This window comes from Peromyscus maniculatus, chromosome 9, assembly GCF_049852395.1.
Source record: "Peromyscus maniculatus bairdii isolate BWxNUB_F1_BW_parent chromosome 9, HU_Pman_BW_mat_3.1, whole genome shotgun sequence".
NCBI classification, from domain to species: domain Eukaryota; kingdom Metazoa; phylum Chordata; class Mammalia; order Rodentia; family Cricetidae; genus Peromyscus; species Peromyscus maniculatus.
In genome coordinates, this window is record NC_134860.1 from 53,309,526 (window position 1) to 53,327,108 (window position 17,583).

Consider the following 17,583-nt stretch of genomic DNA (forward strand, 5'->3'; position numbering starts at 1 on the left):
ACAGGATCCGTTTTCTTAATAAATTTTATTTTCATTTGTAAAAAGGAAAAAAAAATCAGGACCAAAACGTAAGGCAACTTAAAAAGTCCAAATATATATTTCTTATATCATAGAGATTTTTTTAATTTCCAGGTCCTCTCTAAAGAAGGGAGGTCCTAGGGAGCAAAGGGGTTAGGAAGACGACAAGGCCATCACACAATTCAGTCGGAAGCTATCGAGTGGAATCAGTGGGGCATGATGAAAGCAGGGCGCAACGGTTCCGTCCCTCAGAACTCAGTCCATCTTGAGGTTAACATAGATATAACGGATGAACTTTAAGGAAGAAAAAAAGGAGATGGTGCCCAGCATGAGGAAGAAGACGTAACCAGTCAGTAGAGAGTAGCCAAAGAACTCGACTGTCTGCACTGCCCCTGACATGTTGGAGCGCCTGGCGTAGTAGAAGACGGAGTAGAGGAAGATGAAGAGCCCGGTGGAGCCGACGCTCAGCACTGACCGCCACCACCAGCGGTAATCTTCCCCCGACAGCTGGAAGTAGGTGAGTGCGATGGAGATGCAAGCCCCCACGCTCAGCAGGATGGCGAAGACGAAGAAGAGGATGCCGTACAGAGTGTACTGCTCTCGGCCCCAGACCGTGGCAAAGATGTAGTACAGCTCCACAGAGATGGCACTGTGGACGGGAGAGACAGGACAGCGCGATAAAGCGCTAGAGCGCTTGCCGAACTCACCCACACCCTCCCTAGTGCAGTCACGGAGGGAAAGGAAGCCGCCTGGGGATTCTTTTGCCTGACTAGTTGCTCTTATTTCACGAACATCTTCCCTGACAGGCATATGACTACGCTACTACTATTTGGGAGGCTGAGGCAGGAGGATTGCCAAGTTCAAGGCCAGCCTGGAAAACTTAGACGGTCTCAAAATGAAAGATAGCAAAAAGGGCTGGGTGGGGCTGGAGAGATGGCTCAGTGGTTAAGAGCACTGGCTGCTCTTCCAAAGGACGGGGGTTCAACATCCAGAACCCACATGGCAGTTCACAACTGTCTTTAACTCCAGTTCCAGGGGATCTGACGTCCTCATACAGACATATATGCAGGCAAAACCCTAATGTACATTAAATAAATAAATAAATCTTAAAATAAATAAATCCAATCTTTAAAGGGGGGGCTGGGATATCACTCAGTGGTGGAGTGCTTGCCAAATAATGCATGAGGCCCCAAGAGAAAGGAACAAAAGCAGATACCGTACTCTCTTTTCTCTGCTGTGTTGTTGAAAATGTACGTAGCAAACTGACCGAGTAAACAAATAGGCCTTAGGCTCTGTCAACACTAAAGAGAAGCCAGGTCCCACAGGCACTGACACAGGGCTTGAAGCCCATTTTATTACTTTCTGTTCGCTGAGTAGGAGAGCTTCACAAGAGAAACCCTCACCTCTGACCTGCTGAAGCCCTCCTGTTCAGCAACAGGAGGCCAATGGAATGAGCTCCCTGGACTGGGGACTGTTACTGGGTTATGGTTTTGAGGACGTCACGGAGGGGAACGCTGAATCAAAAACCCACAGTGGCGTGGTAACACTTCTATAATCCAAGCACCCAAGGCAGGAGAACTGTACGTTTCAAGCCAGCCTCATAAGACTGTCTCAAAAAAACAAACAAAACAAAACAAAACCCCTCTAATGTCCAAAACCAAACCAAACTAAAACCCCCAGGAGTGACGGCCATGGTAAGAAGTGAGGATACCTGAAAGGCAAGAAGCCACCCACAGTCATGTGGATGACAGTCGACTTGTACCAGGGCTGGGGTGGGATCTCCCGGGCGATATTCTTGGTGCGACAAGGTGCATCAAAGGCACTGGCGTTGTTCTTCCCGAAGATGCCGCCAATGACAGTGAGAGGGAAGCCCACCAGCAGCCAGACTGTCAGGAGCAGCAGGATGGTGGTGGCCGGCAGAGCCTGGGTGGAGCCGTTGACCCAGTGCACGGAGTTCACCACACTCCACGTCAGGAAGAAGGGTACTGCAGGAGGGAGGGTCAGCAGTAGGAGCAACATCCCCGTGACACCCCACTCTGACTGGACCTAAGGGGGAAGGGGTGGAGTAGCCTGCCACTTACAGGGCCCAACTATGCTCCCGGATGTCCAGAGTTGACTCAATTCACACCTTGACCCTTTTATAGCTTATTGTCCTCTGTTCTTTATTTCTCTGAACACCTCCTTCCCCACACCCAGTGCCGTCAAGAATCAAGACAGCTGCCTCATTGTGGTCCGAGAGTGACGAAAATCGACCTGCCTACAGGAACCTGTCTTGCCATGGCCCTTGATCATTTCTAGCATGAAACAGTCATTTGGGTTAAGGATCTGTTCTCCGAAAGCCATGCTTCAGATATAAATGTGGTGGGGTATAAATCAAATACACCCCACTGGAAATAACAAGGTTCAGAATGTAGACTGCTACTGTCTTTGAAAAGGCAATCGGAGCAGGGCGGCGGTGGCACCCGCCTTTAATCCCAGCACTCCAAAGGCAGAGGTCAGCATGGTCTACAAAGTGAGTTCCAGGACAGTCAGGGCCATTACACCGAGAAACCCCATCTCGATGGGGGGCGGGGGGGGGGGAAGGAATCTGGTTTGAAGGCTAGAATGAACCTACCTCCAAAATAAAAAGAGTATCAAAAAATAAACTCCAGGATGCTCTCTAAGGGGTTGAGGAAATGGTTCAGCTGGTGAAGCCCTTTCCCCAAAAGCATGAGGAACCAAGATGGATCCCCAGCATCCACATTTAAGACAAAAACAAAAACAAGTCAGATGTGGTTAGAGCTTATGATCCCAGTCAAGGAAGGCAAAACAGGAGGATCCCTGGGACTCCATGGCCTTCCACTCTAGCTAATTCAGTGAGCTCCAGCTTCAGTGACAGACCCTGGCCAAAAACAAGGTGAGCTCCTGAGGAAGACACCTGACATTGACCGCTGCCTTCCCTTCCCCATGCGCACAGTTCACAGCACCCACACAAGTGCGCGCACACCACATTCTTTAAGCACGGTGTCTGCGGAACGGAAGGCTCAGTTGGAGAAGTGCTTTGCATGAATCCCCAGGTCCCACATGGAAAAAGCTAGGCATAGTGGTCATGCTGTTTTTTGTTTTGTGTTGTGGTGTTGTTGTTGACTGTTTTAGATAGAGTCTATTCAGTCCTGACTGTTCTGGAACCAGGCTGGCCTTGAACTCACAGAGATCCGCCTGCCTCTGCCTCCTGAGTGCTGGGATTAAAGGTGTGTGCCACCACCACCCGGCAAGAGATAGATTATTTTTGACGGATTTTTCTTACGAAACACCCACCCGGTGCAGGGACTGGAGAGAAGGCTCGGTGGTTAATAGCACTTGCTGTTCTTACAGAGGACTTGGGTTCGGTTCCCAGCACCCACACGGTAGCTCACAACCATCTGCAACTCCAGTTCCAGGGGATCAGGTATCTTCTTACAGCCTCCATAGGCACCGTGTGCATGTGCTGTACATGCATACATGCAGGCAAAACATACACATAAACAGAAATATCTTTAAAAGTCCTCCCTCTATTCCCCGCATTGTGACTCTACCCCAGGACCCCTAAATCTGGGCAGACCCACCACAAAAGGGGACGTTCTCACCAGAGAAGAGGCTGGTGGTGAGAATGATGTTCCACACCCAACGCTCGCCTCCAATCTGCCGGTAGAAGTGGCTGGACACATAGCCAGAGATGCAGCAGGTCAGAGCATACAACAAGATGGCTGCCGAGTTAATGGCTCCATGTCGGTGCACATTGAACATGCCCAGCAGCGCCATGACAATAATGCCTACAGGGTAGTAGTGGGAAATCCGTTAGGTCTCACCTACACCTCTTCTCGGCGTCAGAGAAATCATCCCCCCTAGCCCAGATCAAGGGTCTCATGCGATAACATTTCCTTGGTTCTGTGGTCAGGAGAACCCACACACGACCTCACTAGAGCTACCGATTCCTTACGTTTTTCTCTCACCCTGAATAGAAGGAGGTCCACTGAACCTTTACAATAACCTGTCTACTACCCTCCGAGAGCAAATCCTATCTCCTCACCAGTGCCAAGGGCCAGGAACTGGGCGCCCACACCAAGCACAGCACAGAGCAGACCACGGTACGGAGGGAAGCGGAAGACGTCTGTATGGATAATCTTCCAGCCATTGTCGCCCTGGTCAAAGTCGTCGCTGGAGCCTCCCGAGCTGGTCTCCTCATCTAGGTTGTACCGAGCCAGGTCATTTCGAAGCACACGCATGAGAATAACAGCCACAAAGCCCACCAGCAAGAACACAAGCACCATGGAGTTGATGATGGACAGCCAGTGGATTTCCAGGGTTCGAGGAAAGAAGCCACCGTCGTCCCCACGGCGCCTGTCACTCCGCCGCTCCACTGAAGTCTCAGACCAGCGCACACTGTAAGTGTGAGTAAGGCCTAGGAGTTCATCGGCTCGTAACCCATCCAAGCTGTGGGGCTTGACGTCCCGAACTGAAACATTGGCAAATATGATTCGATCTCCGTGGAATTCTAGGTGGAAGTCCAAATGTGTCCAGAGGCCTATCTTGTGGCTATGTGGCAGGAAGCCACTCTCTTCCATGTAGCCCACAAAACCACGGATTGGCAAGTCATCTACCACAAATTCAAAGTAATACAATTCCTCAATAGCCTGGCGCAGCTGTTCCACCTACAGAGAATAAGCCAGGGGTCAGTACACAAAGCCTCTCAGAGTTAACTCGGTGTTTCTCAAACTTGGCAGTACTCATATTTTGGGCTGGATGATTCTGTGTTGTAGGGAGATGCTGATCTGTGCATTGCAGAATTCAGCATCCTTGATCTCTACTCACTACACACCAACAGTACTGTCGAATTGTGACAATCAAAAATGTCTCCAAAGCTAGCCATCACATAGAACATCCTTGTTATCCCAGCACTTAGAAGGTTCATCTTGGGTTTGAGGCCAGCCTGGGCTACATAGTGAGATCTTATTTCAGCAAACAAAACCAAAACAAAAGAACAAAAGCCCCAAATCAAACAAAGAAAATGTCTCTATGCATTGCCAAAGTTCCCAAGGGAACAAAACTGACTCCCATTGAGACTCACTGACTGATTCTGGTATACTGGTCCCCAAAAAGAGCAAGTATGACTTTGATGGGATAAAGTCCCAGAAAAATAAGTGGGGGGAAAGTGTGAAGAAAGACTGGAATCGATTAAGAAGTGCCAGGACTTGCAAAAGAAAAAACCGTTAGAAAGTCAAGGAGCTGAGAGAGAGCCAAGGTGTGTATGGAAGGAAAGAGAATTACACAGGAGTCTTAAGTGGGACCTGTTACTGACAGAAAAGTCTGGAGTGAGGAGCCCTGGACTCTAATATCAGTTCTGCATCTCAGTATCCACGTAATCTTGAAAAGTCCGTTCTGAACATCTAAGCACTGGGTTGCGGTTAGAGTCCAAACAGATAGTTTCCATAAAGGTAGCATAAATGCAAGGCACTGCTAGTCTCTGGCAAGGGGGGGGGGGGGGCGCTAAGTGATAACTAATGTGGAGAGCTGACCTGTGCAGAACTGAGCTGCATGTGACACAGAATTCTCTTCTCCGCATTCTCCCGAAAGCGGATCTCGTACAAAGATTCGGCCATTCGGTCCCCATCCAGTACTTCACCCAAACTAAGACTTTTGTGGCGGATCTTCTCAGGACAGCAGACTGGCAGCTGATAGTAGTGGTAAGTTTCCTGGGGGTTGTGGTAGGGCCCCACTTTGTTGACATATAGAATGACAGGGTCGCCGGGCTTGTAGTGTGTCACACCTTCCACCCCTGGCCCAGGGCCTGTGCCCAGCAACAGTATCAGGACTGGCAAACACTGGCAGCTCCAACTTCGAGGGTGCCCTAGGACTGTCATCTTTAAGGCAGCAGGACCTGTTGGGGGAATCCCGTGGTTACAGAAACTAGGTATCAAATCGTGACGCCCCGGGTCTGGTCTCTCAAGCGCCCATTGGCTCCACCTCCTCCCATTGGCCTCCCGATCCCCGCACCACAAGACTTCTATCCCAAAGACGGGGTGGGGGCTCGGTCGTGTGCGCTCGACAGTCCTCCCAACCTGGGGTTCACGCCTCTCGCAGGCCTCCCCCCCACCCACCCCGGGAACCTCTGCTGCGCGAGCCAACCCGTTTCTATGGCAACGCCCGGCGGGCTGGGCTCGCTGCTCCCGCAGAGGCACCCGCCGCAGCTTCGGGACCCTCGCTGCAAGGGACCGGCTGGCGAAAGAGGCGCCAGCGGCCTCGCAGGCCCCCGTAGCTGCCCTTGGGCTTCTGCCCGGCTTCCCGGAGAGCGGCGCCGGAGCAGTAGGCTCGGCGGGGACCTGACGGCGGACCTCCTCGGGGTTGTCCGCCTCGGCGCCTGATCGCCGCGGCTGCGGCCACGCCGCCGCCGTCCGCCCTCGGCTCGCTCGGAGGCTCCCCAGACAGCTCCGGCTCGCCAGCGGTCGGGCCCCCCGCTAGCGACTCCGCCAGGCTCCGTCCCCGAGCCCGCGGGCGATGCAAGTGTTCTTCCCGGCGAGCAGCACCGCAGCCCGGACACGTCAGTCCTTACCACTTCCGCCTTCGCCGGCAGGGACCTCAGCTCCGGGAAGGCTCCTCTCTCCGGAGAACTCAGCTTGATGCTCGTGCGCCGGCCGCGGGCGGCGGCTTCCCACGCGGGCTTGCGCGGCCCCGGGCTGCCCGGAAAGAGACGGCCGGGGAGTGGGAGCGCGGGCGGGCGGGCGGCTGAAGGCTGGACCGGTCGGTCCCGGGCTGCCGAGGCTGGCCCCGATGCGGAGAGTCGCCCCTACCTGGGCGGGGCGAGGGTTTATGCCGTGTTCCCGTGCCAGGGTCCTGTGGCCTCCAGCACCTGCTCAAGGTGTCCTTCCCAGGCTTTCGGACATCACAGACCCGGTCACTGGCAGCCACGGGTCTGCGGGAGCTGGGCGAGGGGCACCTGCAGTTTGCCGCTTCACCCCGCGTATTGGGTGGATTGACAGGGCTGGTTTGGTTTTGGTTTTGTTTTTTCTGAGACCGGGTTTTTCTGTGTAGCCCTGGCTGCCCTGGAACTCGCTCTGTAGCCCAGGCTGGCCTCGAACTCAGAGATCCGCCTGCCTCTGCCTCTCGAGTGCCGGGACTAAAGCCGTGCGCCACCACCGGCCTTGGCTGACACGGCTGTTTTTAATCGGAGGTAGGATTTTAGTTTTTTAAACCAGGAATCCCAGCTGACCTCGAACTCGGGGTCTCTCCCGAGTTTCTCTTCCAGTCTCCGCCTTCGGAGTTTCTAGGTACCCATCTCCATACCTAGCTTCCATCATTTTGTTCCTATGTAGGTCCGTGTGGGACGTTTGGCCTTCCCCCTAATTTTGCAGGTTACTTTGAAAACGTTGACTGCTCTCTGGGCTCAGGCCTTGGAGGGTTCCCTCTGAGCACTGACTCACTTGGCAACGTGGAGCAAAATGGGAGGAAGCTGACAAAGTTTTCTCTCCGAGGGCAAGCAAGTACTGGAGGAAATCACAAGCATCCCTTCTCTTACCCACTCCTCCGATTTCTGATCCACCCATCGTCCTGAGGCAGTGAGATTCTAGGAAGTTGGGGCTGAGTCTGACACAGGGGCTTTGGCTTGGTCCTTGTTGCTTCCCTCGAGACAGGGTCTTGCTCTATTGCCCAGTCTGGCTTTGAAGCCCAGTTGAGGCAACATTCCTGCCTCAGCTTTGGTGGGTAGCTGGGACTGCAAGCCCTCAACGCTTGCATGACAGGGGCAGGCCTGATGGAGTTTTGTAGGTAAGAGTAACGCAAGATGTGTGGAGTCATCTTCTGCTGATGACCTACCCACTGGAGCCAGAAATCAAAGCTTCTGTTAGAACCGCTCTAATAGCAAGCTCCCCTGACTTCTTCCCTTGTTATCTTTGCATACGAGTTTCCACCGTTTTCTTGGTGGGAAGGCCCCATACCATCAACCATCTTGTCAACCATCTTGGTAGTCTCCGATCCACCCCCACCTCCCTACCCCCCAGGAACATTTTTCAAACTGCTGCTGGAGGGATTGTTGAAAACGCGGTACCTCAGGAAAGAAGGTGCCACGCATCAGGTTTTGTGGTTGGTTGGTTGGAGGTTTTATTGAGACAGGATCTCTGCAGCCTCATCTGGCCTCAAAAAGGTGTGTGTGTGTGTGTGTGTGTGTATGCATGCATGCATGCTCCATGTGTGTGGGTGCCCAAGGAGGCCGGAAAAGGATATTGGTTCCCCTGTAACTTGAGTTACAGGTAGTTACATGTTGCCGAATGTGGGTGCTGGGAACGAAAAACTGAGGTCCTCTGGAAGAGCAAGCACCAAGCACTCTAACCACTGAGCCATCTCTACACCGCACTGTTTCTAACAAGCTCCAATTTTTATGTGCAATGCTTAACATGAGGTCTCACAGAGCCATAGCCTAATACTTCTCCAGTATACTAACTTTCCGGAGTACTGTCTGGTTCAACTAGAAACCTTGGATGTCATTTCTTAATCCTGTGTATTCTCCCTGTGTAGACTGCTCACTCTGACATTCTCTGCTTACCTGACTAGAGAACTCCACTCCGAACAGTGCGATGACAGTTTTCACGGAGGTCCCTCTGTGCCTCTCCTCCCAGGTTCCTTTACATCACTTTATCTCGCTGTGCTGGTGTCTCTCGGGTGTCGCCTTTGTAATGTTGAACTCCTTCCGAGACTAATTTATCTCTTTATTTTTAGAACTTGGTGTTCTTGTATGTACGGGGCAGTTGAAATACATGTGCCCTGAACTGTTGTGGAATATTATTTTAACTAGGCATTGATGTGTTACATTTGTTTACACCGAAGAATATGACTTTAACTGTGTAAAGGGTGTTGCTTTTGTTTATGCAGCATTTGTTTAATGACGTAAGGATGTGTGTTTAACTATGTAAAGATGTGTTGCATCTGTTTCACCTTGCCTGCCTAAGGCACCTGATTGATCTAATAAAAAGCTGAACAGCCAATAGCTAGGCAGGAGAAAGGATAGGTGGGGCTGGCAGGGAGAGAGAATAAATAGGAGAAATCTAGGCTCAGGAGAAGAGGGAGGAAGAAGGAAGAGAGAATGAGGGAGATGTCAGCCATACAGAAGCAGTGAAAGCAAGATGTACAGAAGGAAGAAAGGTAATAAGCCCTGGGGCAAAAGGTAGATAAAGAGAAACAGATTGAGTTAAAGGAGCTAGCCAGAAATGTGACTAAGCCAGGCCAAGCATTCAAAACTAATAATAAGTCTCTGTGTCATGATTTGGGAGCCTGGTACATTGAACAAATTGGTTTGCCTTATATTCACGATGAGAGATGGAGTTGTTACCAAACTACCTAACTAGGGCCAGGTGATGAGCAGTTGTAACAAGTCTTTTTCTGTCCAGCCAGCCAGCTCCCAAATACCAACACAGAGACTTTGTAGTGGGTAGCCATTCCAGCTTTGACTTGGAAGTGCCACCCCCACTGAGGCTTCGTTAACTGTCACGCCTACAAGGCAGAGCCGAGAGGGACCCCTGAAGACGCAAGATCTGGATGGGCCAGCTCTCTTGGTTCCTGGATCCTGTACGCTGGAGGTACACTGAGTAGAATTCTCCAGAGAACACCGCTGGACTACGCTACACCTTTCCCGGACCCTGTAACCTATCCCTTCACTTGTAAGTTACCCCACAAAATAAACCTCCCTTTTAACTACGTGGAGTTGTCTTAATTTTAAACCAATAAGACTTCTTATGAAAGTTCAGCCTATAGCTTAGGCTTGTTCCTAACTAGCTCTTATAACTTAGCCCATTTATTTTAATGTAAGTCTATTGAGTGGCTCATTACCTAATCCCACGCTGCTTCCTCCAAGTCTGGCTGGCGATTCTGCCTTCTTCTTCCCAAGTCCTCTCTGTCCCTGGAAGTCCTGCCTAACCTTTTCCTAGCTATTGGCCTTTCAGTCTTTTATTACACCAATCACATCAATACATTTTCACAGTGTGCAATTATCCCACAGCCATCGGTGATGAGCAGTACTGGGTGCATCTCCTTACTGTGGTGTACTCTGGGTAATTCTTTATCTTACTGGTTATAAAGCTGAATTCCAATAGCATTTGGAACTTCAGTGCCGGCAGGGTCATACTCTCTGGTAGGGCTTGATAAGTCACCAATGGCATAATCATTTTGGAAGAGGTTCAGGTTTAATAAGAGACTCGGTCTCAAAACAAAAATCACCCAAGGTTGGTGGTTTGAATGAAATGCCCCACATTGTCGTAGTTGGTGGCAGTGTTTGGGGAGGTCTTCGCAGTGTGGTCTTGAGGAGAATGGCACTGGGGGCAGGCACTGAGAGACTGCTCCGGTTCCTAATCGCAGTTCAGGACACGACCCTCGGGAACTGTAAGTGCAAATAAACTTTTTTCTGTAGGTTGCCTTGGTTATGGTATTATTGATGTGTAAGTCTAATTAATCTTATGAATAAAAACTAGGAGTCAGAGGCCGGGCGTGGTGGCGCACGCCTTTAATCCCAGCACTCGGGAGGCAGAGCCAGGCAGATCTCTATGAGTTCGAGGCCAGCCTGGGCTACCAAGTGAGCTCCAGGAAAGGCACAAAGCTACACAGAGAAACCCTGTCTCGAAAAAACCAAAAAAAAAAAAAAAAAAAAACAAAAAAAAACTAGGAGTCAGATATTGGGTAAAAACCTGAAAGATCAGAGAAGCAGGGGAGCAGCCACCAGTGACTTCCTGCCCCTTCTGTTCCTTCCTCAGAGGGCTGAGATCCTGCCTCTGCCCCACCTTGTCGGTTCCTGTTTCCTCTCTGTGCAGACCTCCAGACTGCTATGGCTAACTAGTGGCTAGCTCTGCCCTCTGACTCCAAGCAAGCTTTATTTGTCAGAACACAATAAAAACATTTTATCACAGCAATAAAAAAAAGAATACAAAGGTAGAAGTCATCCAATTTCCTTCTCCGACCTCCACATGCATGTGAACCCTCACGTACATGTGCAAATACACAACACACACAAAGAAAAAATTCCAGCCCTCTTGCCTTTGCCTCCTGAGTGTTCAGACTGGAGGCCTGCACCGGTCACACCCAAGTCTGCCCCACAAGATCTCCTAAGAACTCCGAACACACCTTCCTGCCTATGCTGGCTAGTTTTATGTAAAGGACATGAGCTAGTCACTTGGGAAGAAGGAACCTCAGCTGAGAAAATGCCCCCACCAGATTGGCCTGGGGGCAAGCCTGGGGGGCATTTTCTTGATTGGTGTGGGAGGGCCCACTCGCTCTTGGCACTGTGGTCCTGGGTGCTAAAGAAAGCAGGCTGGACAAGCCATGGGGAGCAGCCAGTGAGCAGCATTCCTCCATGGCCTCCAAAGCAGTTTCTACCTCTAGGTCCCTCCCTTGAGTTTTGCCCTGAGCTCTCTGGAATATGAACTACAAGCTGTAAAGTGAAATAAAACCTTTCCTCCCCGAGTTCCCTGTGGCTGTGGTTTTTGGTCACAGCAGTAGAGACCCTAAGATACCGCGCTTTCCACTTCGTCATCCTCTAAACTTGTTCTTCCCTGCAACCGAGACTTGCAACCCGTCCCCCAGTCTCTGGTTTTGTTTCTAGCTTATTTCTCTAGATAATTTAGAGTCCACATTCCATATTTCAGCCCCGAACTTTGTTTTACTGGGTGGCCCTGGCTGTCCTGGAACTCGCTCTGTAGCCCAGGCTAGCCTCAAACTCACAGAGATCTGCCTGCCTCTGCCTCCCAAGTACTGGGATTAAAGGTGTGCGCCACCACCGCTGCCCGGCTTTCAGCCACATCCTTTTATTTTATTTTATTTTGAGGATTATATTCTCATTTTGGAAACTAAAACGTGCTCCGAGGGTTGGTGATCATTAAGGGGGAATCCCTGAACGTACTCTCCAGCCAAGAAGGAAGGCAGGGCTGCCCGCCTGCCCGGGAAGAGGCAGCAGCTTCCTGTAGCACCACTACAGACAGGCACTGTGAGGACATAACACCACAGGGCAGTTCCTCTGCCCCCCCCCCCCCCCCCCCCCCCCGAAACACAACTTTCCTATCATCGTGGTGGCAGAGCAAAGAGGGGCCAAGGGGAAAAGTGTGCCGGCTCCAGATAAAGTACAAATTTCTACCTCTAGTCTCTGTAAAAAAGTCCATACTCGAGGTCTACACCGGCGCCTAGGGGTTTGAAAAGCTGGGAAGAAAACAGAATCGAGTTGTTCATTTTCAGCCACATTCTTACATGAGGTTTTTGCTTTGTTTTGAGGCAGGATCTTAATGTGGAGCCCTAGCTGGCCTGGAACTCAATATGTATAGACCAGGATGGCTTTGAACTCACTGAAATCATCTTCCTGTGTCTCCCCAAGTGCTGGGATTAAAGGTGTGGGCCACCACTTATCTGAGGTGTTTTTTTTTTTCTTTAAAGGAGGATTGCATTTATTTGTATAATAAATAAATTGTGTATTGGTGTTTTGCCTGCATGTATGTCAGATCTTGGAGTTAGACAGTTGTGAGCTGCCATATGGGTGCTGGGAATTGAACCCAGGTCCTCTGGAAGAGCAGTGAGTGAGTGCTCTTAACCCCTGAGCCATCTCTCCAGTCCCTTTTCTTTCTTATTTATATGGATGTTTTGGGTCCGTGCACTATGTGTGTGCCTGATGCCCATCAAGACCAGAAGAGTATGGGTCCTATGGGACTGGAGTTAGACAGTTGTGAGCCACCATGTGGGTCCTTTGGGAAAGCGGCCAGTTCTCTAAATCGCCAAGCCATCTCTCCAACCCTACCTTGAGTTCTTGATTCTTCTTGTTTTTCAACACCGTTTTGCTGTGTAGCCCTGGAATTCACTCTGTAGACCAGGCTGGCCTTGAACTCAGAGATCTGCCTACCTCTGCCTCCCCAGTATTGGGTCTAAAGTCATCCACCACCACTGCCTGGCATGAGTTCTTGCTTCGTGATGGTTTCATTGCAGCTGCCAAGCTAAACTATTAATTTTGGATTAAATTAATGTTCCCGATGCCAAAAGGCTCTCCACACTGTATGTTTCTGTAAGTTGTGTTTTCAAAACTCTCAGGCTCTCGGTCCTGCCCTGCACATTGTTGGCTCATCTCACAAACCACCTCCTAGTCCTCTTTACAACCTGTTCTTCTCAAACATTGGATAGGAATGTATGGGTGTGTGTACAGGTGCGTGGAGGTCAACTATGCTGGCTCACTGATGTCTGGCCAGTGAGCTCCAGGGGTCTCACTGCTTGTGCTTCCCTAGCCCTGGGGTCACAAGTGCACACTAACACCCAGCTGCTTTTTTTTTTTTTTTTTTTTTTTTTATTTCGAGACAGGGTTTCTCTGTGTAGCTCCTGGAACTCACTTGGTAACCCAGGCTGGCCTCGAACTCACAAAGATCCGCCTGCCTCTGCCTCCTGAGTGCTGGGATTAAAGGCGTGCGCCACCACCGCCCGGCAACACCCAGCTTCTTAATGAGTGCTAGGAATCTAACTCAGGGCTGGATGCTTACGCAGTAAGTAGTTTACTGACTAAGGATTTTTCCAGCCCCATCTCAAGCATCTGTCATTCCTGACTGTTCTGTTGGCGTATAAGGCAGGTGATGTAAGATAAGCAATCACGGCCAGTTGTAGTGGTGTGTGCATATAATCCTGGTACTTGGGAGGCTAAAACAGTGGGATGTGGAGACTGAGTCCGGCCAAGACTAAAGGGAGACATTCAAAATCAAGAGATCCTAAGTTCTGCAAGAAAAGCAGGAATTTGCCAGAAAAACTAAAAAGGAGAAAAGAAAATGGAGAAGTATTTCTCTTTGGTTGGAGCATTATGTGGATGTGTGCTGAGCTGGCCTGGAATTGGACCTGGTAATCCTCACTGCTGTGAAGGCCAAACCGATTCTCTTACCGCAGGTTTGGTGCCTGCCTGGTCAACTTCGAAGAAGAAAAAAGAAGCTGGTGTATAGCTCGTAATCTCATTTATTTGCCTGGCATGTGAGAGGCTGTAGATTCAACTCCTGGCACTTAAGTACCCACTGAGGCAGAAACTGAAATTCTGGATTCAAGGCCAGCTTGGGATACATAGTGATACCCTTTTTGAAAAAAAATAAACAAAAACCAAAATCCACAAACAAAACCAAACAACAAAAGAAAGTATGAGTCTCCTGGAACTGGAGTTAGAGTTGTGAGACCCCATGTGAGTGACTATGATGAGTAAGTATGTGGTGGAGAGATGGGAGAGAGAGGTGGAGCAACCTGGGCGTCAGGAAGAGGGTGAAACTGGAGGCCCGAGGCGTCCTGATGTGAGAGGCCTGCACTACCACCTGAGGCCATGCCTGAGTCCTTGGCCCTCCCGCAGCTGGGGCCTGTGCTGATGTTGATGTAACAAGGCTTGTGTTACCACCCAAGGCCATTTGGATGTCTGTGGTCTGGGCTGCTGTCTGAAGCCATGGTGACATCCCAGGGCCTTGCTGAGCTGGCCCACCCCTCACCTGGGCAGTGAGGGAGAGCTGGCATCTGGGTGTGGGCACAGGAGAGCCGGTGGGCTAATTAACACAGCTCCCCCCAGGCTTTGAGCTGGCCTACGCCAGTATCTATCCCATCTATGAGCTGCTGGAACTTGTGTGGGGCCCAGTCCTGCAGAACCATAGCTGCAGGATCTCCCTGGCTCTGGGCAACAGGATATCCGAGAGGCGTCTGGGTGAGGGTCCAGTGTTGACGGTGTAGGAGAAGCCAGAGGCCTGGAACCAGACCAACAACTCACTGCAGTGAACATTTGTAACTAAGATGTTTGGGCAAAAGGGTAGATGGCATGACACACCGCAGCTTCCGGTGCCAGTACAACTAACAAATACGTGATGGAGAGACGGGGGAGACCGGAGGAGCAGAGTGGTCCACACACAGCGGAACTGGAGACGTGACAGCCGTGACGTGAGAGGGAGGGGCTGAGTGGACAGGAGCAGGTCATGCCCAGAGGGGTCGGCAAGATGGTTGGCTTTTTTTTTCTTTTGTGGGGAGGTTACAAGGGAGGAGGGCAGATATGGAAAGACTCGGACATGAGGGGCGTTGGGGTCCATCAGGTGAAATTCTCAAAGAATCAATTACAATTTTTTTTTAAGCACATAGCTATAACTCAGAATTTGAGAAGTAGGAGGATTTCAATTTTGAGGTTAACACTGACTGCTCTTCCAGAGGTCCTGAGTTCAATTCCCAGCAACCACATGGTGGCTCACAACCATCTGTAATGAGAGCTGGTGCCCTCTTCTGGCCTGCAAGGACTCATGCAGACAGAACACTGTATGTACAATAAGTAAATAAATCTTTAAAAAAAAAATTTTAAAAAAAGGACAAAATTGGAGAGGCAAAGTTATCATAGGACTGAAGTAAAGAAAGTGGCCAGCAAACAAACAAAAAAACAAACAAGCCAGGCAGTGGTGGCACACACCTTTAATCCCAGCACTCAGGAGGCAGAGGCAGGCGGATCTCTGTGAGTTCAAGGCCAGCCTGGTCTACAGAGCGAGATACAGGAACAAAAACTACACAGAGAAACCCTGTTTCGGGGGAAAAAAAAAAAAAAGAAAAAAAGAAATTGGCCAGCGTGGTGGGCCTTTAATCCCAGCATTTGTAAGACAGAGAGGCAGGTGGATCTCTGTGAGTTCAAGGCCAGCCTCAGCTACAAAGTGAGTTCCAGGATAGCCAAGGCTACACAGAGAAACCATTTAAAAAAACATACGAGGTTGGGGAGAAGGCTTTATGGGTAAGATGGCTTCCTCTGCCAGCATGAAGACCTGAGTTCAAAACCTCAGTAGCTATGCAAAAAGCAAAAAGCATGGCTGCATATGCTTGTAAGCCCAGAATTGGTGATAAAGATAAATGGATCCAGAGGTTGGCCAGCCACACTAGCCAAAATGTCAAGCTTCCAGTTCATTAGCAGACCCTGTCTCAAGGCTATAAGGAAGACACCAATGTCCTGCTCTGGCCTCTGCATGCATGTGGCACCTGCGTCCACACATGAATGCTTCAACCAGAGGGGAGTCGCAGGCATGCAAGAGATTAATTGACTGGTAGAGGGTTGTGCTAAGCAGGCATGCCAGTGGGTACGGAAGTGAGTTCATTATTTTAGGAGTATGGTGTGTGGGTAATTTCATGTACAAGAAAGGGCACCTGTGTTCACATGGCGGCCAAGGGAAGACATCGGCTGTCCTCCATCCTTCTTTGTGTTCCTCCTTTGAGGCAGAGTCTAACTGAATCTGAAGCTTGCACTTCTGGCATAGGCTGGAAGTCAGCAAACCCCAGTGATCCTCTTGTGCCCACCTTATTCAGTGCTGGGAATGCACCTGGCTTTGATTTTTTTTTTTTCTGAGACAGGATTTCTCTGTGTAACCCTGGCTGTCCTGGAACTCACTCTGTAGACCCGGCTGAGCTCGAACTCACAGAGATCTGCCTGGCACCTGGCTTTTTTGTAGATCCTAGGAATGAACTACAGTCTTCATGTTTGCAGAACAAACAATCTTAACTCCTTAGCCATCTCTCTAGACCAGTCAAGTGCATTAAGAATGAGACATTTAAGGCCGGGCGTTGGTGGCGCACGCCTTTAATCCCAGCACTCGGGAGGCAGAGGCAGGCGGATCTCTGTGAGTTCGAGGCCAGCCTGGGCTACCAAGTGAGCTCCAGGAAAGGCACAAAGCTACACAGAGAAACCCTGTCTCGAAAAAAAAACGGAAAAAAAAAAAAAAAAGAATGAGACATTTAGGCTGAAGAGACAGGACGTAGGCGCCATGACGTTTGATGTCTACATTCAGGACAACACAGAAGTCTAAGCGAAGGGAATAGTTGAGTTTTGGAGATGAGTTTGAGGTGCAGAGAGGACATGTTCCTGTGACATTTAGTGAGCAAACAGACACTACCTTGAACTCCAGTGAGTATCTGGGATGGAACCGACCCAAGAAGCCATCACCATGAATGTGATAACTGAAGCTTTGGGTGTGTGTGAGACCCATAAGAGAGGATGTGAGGGTCTGAGGAAATCAGGCTCGTGACGGAATTTTGGGGATGTGATTAAAGGATAAATAGATGGAGAGGGGGCGATGTGGGTCGGTGGCAGAGTGCTCACCTAGCAAACAAAAGGCCCTAGGTTTCATCAGCAGTGAAAACAAACAAAACTGAGAAATGATGATGCTCCTATGGAAGAATGGCTGAAAGGACGGGAAGAAAACCAGACTATTCCAGATCATGTAGAGCATGGCTGCAGTTCAAGATTGGACTCTTAGACTGTGCTTCACTGCCTTGCAGTCCTGTACCACATGTGTTTCTCAGGCTGGACTGCAAAATCTACCGGCCGTGTTCACTGGTTTACCCTAGCACGTTCTTCTGCATGTTATTTAGCACATGGTAGCTAGTAAAATAAAGGGGCCATGGCGGATGCTCACCAGATTGTGGAAAGTGCCTTTCCTAATGAGTAGGTTCTAAACTGCACTTCATTTCAAGCTGTGTGGCCAATGATGAATAAAAGGAGGATGGAACTTGGGACCTTGGAAGTTCTGTAACTAAGACATGGAAGTAACAACAGCTAGCCAAGACAAA

The 17,583-nt window shown here is 50.0% G+C and overlaps 1 protein-coding gene across 5 annotated transcripts; it reads right to left on the reverse strand.

Annotated features, from left to right (window-relative positions):
• Positions 1 to 6: 6 nt before the first annotated feature.
• On the reverse strand, positions 7 to 6,999 carry Tm9sf1 (transmembrane 9 superfamily member 1). Of its 5 annotated transcripts, none has more exons than XM_016006967.3 (6): positions 6,587 to 6,999; positions 5,553 to 5,914; positions 4,067 to 4,688; positions 3,624 to 3,809; positions 1,730 to 2,003; positions 7 to 667 (listed from the first exon to the last, which is right to left on the reverse strand). In XM_016006967.3, exons 2-6 carry the CDS (start codon positions 5,895 to 5,897, stop codon positions 274 to 276), a joined length of 1,821 nt encoding a protein of 606 aa, XP_015862453.2. In that variant the 5' UTR covers positions 5,898 to 5,914; positions 6,587 to 6,999; the 3' UTR covers positions 7 to 273. The 5 variants fall into 5 exon arrangements, with proteins under 5 accessions (XP_015862453.2, XP_006988600.2, XP_076401149.1 ...); XM_006988538.4 differs by having other exon boundaries at positions 6,369 to 6,599; XM_076545034.1 differs by lacking the exon at positions 6,587 to 6,999 and adding an exon at positions 6,135 to 6,374.
• Positions 7,000 to 17,583: the final 10,584 nt, after the last annotated feature.

Bases quoted from the DNA above. Each gene is read 5' to 3' on its own strand.
- Tm9sf1 (XM_016006967.3), bottom strand. From the start codon at position 5,897: ATGACAGTCCTAGGGCACCCTCGAAGTTGGAGCTGCCAGTGTTTGCCA. The intron at 2,004-3,623 runs GTGAGAACGTCC...TCCCTCCTGCAG, and splicing joins CACCACCAGCCTCTTCTCTG to TACCCTTCTTCCTGACGTGG. The intron at 668-1,729 runs GTATCCTCACTT...TCCCGTCCACAG, and splicing joins GGTGGCTTCTTGCCTTTCAG to TGCCATCTCTGTGGAGCTGT.